This window comes from Chiloscyllium plagiosum, unplaced genomic scaffold (assembly GCF_004010195.1).
Source record: "Chiloscyllium plagiosum isolate BGI_BamShark_2017 unplaced genomic scaffold, ASM401019v2 scaf_74174, whole genome shotgun sequence".
In the NCBI taxonomy this organism is placed as follows: domain Eukaryota; kingdom Metazoa; phylum Chordata; class Chondrichthyes; order Orectolobiformes; family Hemiscylliidae; genus Chiloscyllium; species Chiloscyllium plagiosum.
The window spans coordinates 5,791-6,871 of NW_025208266.1; the positions used below are offsets into that span (position 1 = coordinate 5,791).

General features: G+C 56.5%; 1 protein-coding gene across 1 annotated transcript in view; it reads left to right on the forward strand.

The window, feature by feature from the left end:
* The window catches only part of LOC122546677 (multiple epidermal growth factor-like domains protein 8), a 6,785-nt gene extending 5,784 nt beyond the window's left edge, over positions 1-1,001 (forward strand). Inside the window, exon 3 of the mRNA XM_043685340.1 lies at positions 616-1,001. Coding sequence (XP_043541275.1) covers positions 616-1,001 — 386 coding nt within the window. The remainder of the gene's footprint in view (positions 1-615) is intronic.
* Positions 1,002-1,081: the final 80 nt, after the last annotated feature.

Here is a 1,081-nt window from a genome sequence, read left to right on the forward strand (position 1 = left end):
ACAGGGGCAGCACGTGGGTTGGATACAGAGTAAAGCTCCCTCTACACCGTCCCCATCAAACACTCCCAGGACAGGGACAGCATGGGGTTAGATACAGAGTAAAGGCTCCCTCTACACTGTTCCCCCCCACCCCATCAAACTCTACCAGGACAGGGACTGCGCGGGTTCGATACAGAGTAAAGCTCCCTCTACACTGCCCCCATCATACCCTCCCTGGACAGGGACAGCATGGGGTTAGGTACTTAGGAAAGATCCCTTTCCACTGACCCCCCCTCCCCCATCAAACCCTCCCAGGACAGGGACAGCACAGGGTTAGATGCAGAGTCAAGCTTCCTGTACACTCTCTTTTTTCCCGCCCCCCATCAAACACCCCCATGAGAGGGATAGTCCAGAGTTAGATACTGAGTCAAGCTCTCTCTACACTGTTCCCCCCCATCAAACCCTCTCAGGACAGGGACGGCACGAGGTTAGATACAGAGTAAAGCTCCCTCTACACTGTCCCCCCTCCCCCCATCAAACCCTCTCAGGACAGGGACAGCACGGGGTTAGATACAGAGTAAAGCTCTGTGCTGGATGTACCGAGGGGTTGAATTTGTTGTGTTTGTGTTTCCTCAGGGCCGCAGAGTCAATCCTTCCGTGGACGGTATTCCCATGTGGCAGCGCTGATGAATGGGAATATTCTGCTGGTTGCTGGCGGTTACAGTGGTTACCCGATGGGTGACCTCGTCGCCTACAAGGTCCCCATCTTCGTGTCGCAGGTCTTAGTCCAAAACGTAAGTGCTGATTGGTCGGATCCTCGTGACCCCGTAGTGGGAACTGGGCCTGGGCAGAGGGCACAGGTCAAAGGTTGCGGAGGTGAGAGGGGATTGGCGCAACCGGCCGAAAGAGATCCTTGTGGGGCTGGCTGGAGCCGAAATGGGATTCCCTCACCCCCACCTTCCCGGACAACCGTGAGGATCGAGGCTGTGGGTCCATTCGCTTATACATCACTGTCCCAGTAATTCAGATGGCCTGGCGGGAGGGGAGAGAGAAGGGGCTGTCTGAGGGTCATGGAGGGGTCAGAGACGGGGCTATCTGTGGG